The sequence below is a fragment of the Myzus persicae genome, unplaced genomic scaffold, assembly GCF_001856785.1.
Source record: "Myzus persicae strain clone G006 unplaced genomic scaffold, MPER_G0061.0, whole genome shotgun sequence".
NCBI lineage: Eukaryota > Metazoa > Arthropoda > Insecta > Hemiptera > Aphididae > Myzus > Myzus persicae.
The window spans coordinates 1,917-4,387 of NW_019101419.1; the positions used below are offsets into that span (position 1 = coordinate 1,917).

Here is a 2,471-nt window from a genome sequence, read left to right on the forward strand (position 1 = left end):
TATGTATTATGTAATTATGTTATGTTAATATAAACATATTGTTAATCTATAGTTTATTATTTATTAATTTTTATATTTGTTATTGTTAATATTTAAATATGCATGAGACTAGTGAAAGTGACTTTGATGATCCACATTATGCAAGTACTTCAAAAACAAAAAAAAGAAGCAAAATCATAGAGCTCAAAAATTTAGAGACGAATGGTTCAACATTTCAGAGTTAAAATCATGGTTGCTTCCAGTTGAAACTGATCTGTATAAAGCTAAATGCAAAGTTTGTAATATTATAATGGTGGGTGAATTGACCAAAATAAAAATGCACGGTAAAGGTATAAAGCATGAGCAAAATTGCAAGCAGTTGAAAAAACCCATATCAACATTCTTCAAAAAAGCACCAACCCATTTGAATGCTGATGTTTCTAAAGCAGAAATAAAACTGTCCGCCTTCATAGCAGAACACAATGTTTCATTTATGGCAATGGATCATTTTTCTGATCTCTTTAAAGATATATTTCCAGATTCAAAAATCACCCAACAAATAAATCTTAAAAGAACTAAAACAACAGCGATTATAAAAAATGTGATCGGAGCTTCGCATAAAGATAATCAAAACAAGATAAACAATTGATGAAAACTAAATTTAGCATTCTGACTGATGAATCCACAGACATAGGTACAGTGAAAACATCTTGTATAGTAGTGAGGTAAAATATTAAAAATTCAAAATAATAGACAAATAATTTAGTAATTAAATAATCTTTTAAATGTACTATTTTCAGATTGTATGATGAATTAACCAAACATGTGGAATCAAAATTTTGGGAATTGCTTGATGTGTTTGATATCCCAACTGACAAACAACCAGAAGCGACAGCTGAACATTTATTCAATTGCCTGATTGAAACATTGAATCGTTATAAAATTCCATTAGATAATATAATTGGATTCGGCTCTGATGGTTGCAATGTAATGATGGGTTCTAAGAAGTCAGTAGCAACTAGATTTCGTCACATGTGTCCAGATATTTTTATAATAAAATGTATATGCCATAGTGCAAAATTTATGTGCATCAGAAGCGTGTAAAAAAATACGAAGATCGTGTGAGGATATGGCTCTTAATATCTTTAATTTTTACACAGCAGTTCTAAACGGCAAAGTACATTAAAACAGTTCCAATTGTTTATAGATCTTAAACCAAAAAAAATTTTACACCCTTCACAAACAAGATGGCTTTCTTTAGAAGCTGTAGTAAACAAAATTTTGGAGCAATGGGAAACCTTAAGATTATATATCAGTGATACGCATTTGGACCAAAAACTTCTTTCGACGGAACAGATTTATAATTCTTTAAATGATAAATTCATAAAATTATATTACTTTTTTTTAGCATGGATACTACCCAAATTTAATGAGTTTAATAAATATTTCCAAACTCAAAAAGTTGTCATCAATGATCTGCATGATAAAATTAGAATATTATATCAGGAAATCTTACTATCGTTTTTAAAAAGAAACTATGTAGTGCAAAATGATCTCAGTAGTGTGAGACCTGATGATGGTGAACACCATCTTCCTGATAATCAGTTATATTTAGGTGCTCAAGTTCTCAAATACATAAATTTACCTGGATTAGCAAACAAGAATGAAGAGAAAAAAAACTTTTTCAAGAGTTGTAGACATTTTTTGCAAACCGCTAAAGAAACGATATAATATGGGCAATCCAGTATTGAGTAAGCTGCCATCATTGAGTGCAAAAAATGCCCTATCCATCGAGTACCATGATTCGAATCCAACTCTCGTTCCATTAATATCATTAATGACAAGAATAGTGCCAGAAAACAATGTTGAATTAATTGAAAAGATAGATGACCAGTGGCGTAGTCTTTCATTAAAAATGATGCACGTGCCTAGCTCTATTATTGATTTACAATATGCCAATGATCTCCTGATATGTTTTGATAATTATATAATTTTTTTAAGTAAAGTAGGTATTTTTAATAATTTTAAAATAGTTATTTCAGGTCTAGGATCAAGGATTATGATTTGTAAACTGAAGCAATAGGACAAGAACTTCCAAATTTTGCATTATCAGTTCTTTGTCTACCACATTCCAATGCCGACTGTGAGCGAATTTTTTCCAGCGTTAATGCTATAAAAATCAAGTATCGTAACAAATTAATAACCGTAACCATAAATGGTACTATACTGACAAAAGAGTGTATTAAGGGGGAATATCACAAACACAAAATTGTGTTAACTTTGTTCCTAGTAATTTAATGGTTAATAGAATGACCAGTAATACACTATATTCTAAAAAAGACATCTTATCTGATAATCAATCTGTTGATATATTTTATTCTGCTGATGAATAAAATTATTTTAATTACTGACAACTATATATTTTTATTTCAAAATTAAAAGTATTAGATATGTGCAATTTGTTAACTATACCTAGAAACTTCCTGAATTTC

At 29.3% G+C, this 2,471-nt stretch overlaps 1 protein-coding gene across 1 annotated transcript; it reads left to right on the forward strand.

The window, feature by feature from the left end:
- The first annotated feature begins 627 nt into the window (after positions 1–627).
- LOC111029028 lies at positions 628–1,710 on the forward strand. Its single transcript, XM_022307847.1, has 4 exons — positions 628–704; positions 780–986; positions 1,140–1,294; positions 1,388–1,710. Exons 1-4 carry the CDS (start codon positions 628–630, stop codon positions 1,708–1,710), a joined length of 762 nt encoding a protein of 253 aa, XP_022163539.1.
- Positions 1,711–2,471: the final 761 nt, after the last annotated feature.

Coding starts and splice junctions, on each gene's coding strand:
- LOC111029028 (XM_022307847.1), top strand. CDS start 628: ATGAAAACTAAATTTAGCATTCTGACTGATGAATCCACAGACATAGGT. Junction 987..1,139: donor GTAATGATGGGTTCTAAGAA/GTCAGTAGCAAC, acceptor ATTTTTACACAG/CAGTTCTAAACGGCAAAGTA. Junction 1,295..1,387: donor AACCTTAAGATTATATATCA/GTGATACGCATT, acceptor ACTTTTTTTTAG/CATGGATACTACCCAAATTT.